Source organism: Cystoisospora suis, assembly GCF_002600585.1.
Source record: "Cystoisospora suis strain Wien I chromosome Unknown contig_5603, whole genome shotgun sequence".
Taxonomy (NCBI): Eukaryota; Apicomplexa; class Conoidasida; order Eucoccidiorida; family Sarcocystidae; genus Cystoisospora; species Cystoisospora suis.
Genome location: NW_027158393.1, coordinates 3,818 through 4,195, shown reverse-complemented (window position 1 = coordinate 4,195; position 378 = coordinate 3,818). Strand labels below are relative to the sequence as shown.

At 45.8% G+C, this 378-nt stretch overlaps 1 protein-coding gene across 1 annotated transcript; it reads right to left on the bottom strand.

Annotated features, from left to right (window-relative positions):
- Window positions 1-86: 86 nt before the first annotated feature.
- On the bottom strand, window positions 87-378 carry CSUI_009401 (cytochrome c oxidase subunit; the record flags this gene model as incomplete). The annotated part of the gene is made up of 1 exon (XM_068069517.1): window positions 87-378. A coding segment is annotated over one exon (291 nt), but the record flags the coding sequence as incomplete, so codon positions are not given.

Sequence of the window (378 nt, the reverse complement as noted above, 5' to 3'; positions counted from 1 at the left end):
ATAGAGAGTAGAAAGACAGTCATCGAGAGAGTGGTGGGATAGATCTTTTCTTTCATTGATTGATGTGTGTATGCATGTACCTGCATGCCCATATCTCTGGCGAGTTGCTTGTAGGACTTTTTGGGGAGATTTTCGGGATCAAGAATGGTGGCCTCTCCACGTAACTTCCAGTACCAATAGTTCTCGAAGAAATCCAGATCTTTAGGATCTTTCGCCATGAGCTCGTGGACGTTCTTCGGCATCGTATCTGAGGGGAGCTCATAGTCTTCAGGCATTGTCCTTCCGAAATGGAGATACGTTCTCTTCTGAGAAAAGGAAAAGCGCAAGTCTCCCCCGTTGGCTTTCTGTGGAGAAAATGCTGAAGAAGAAGAGGAAGAA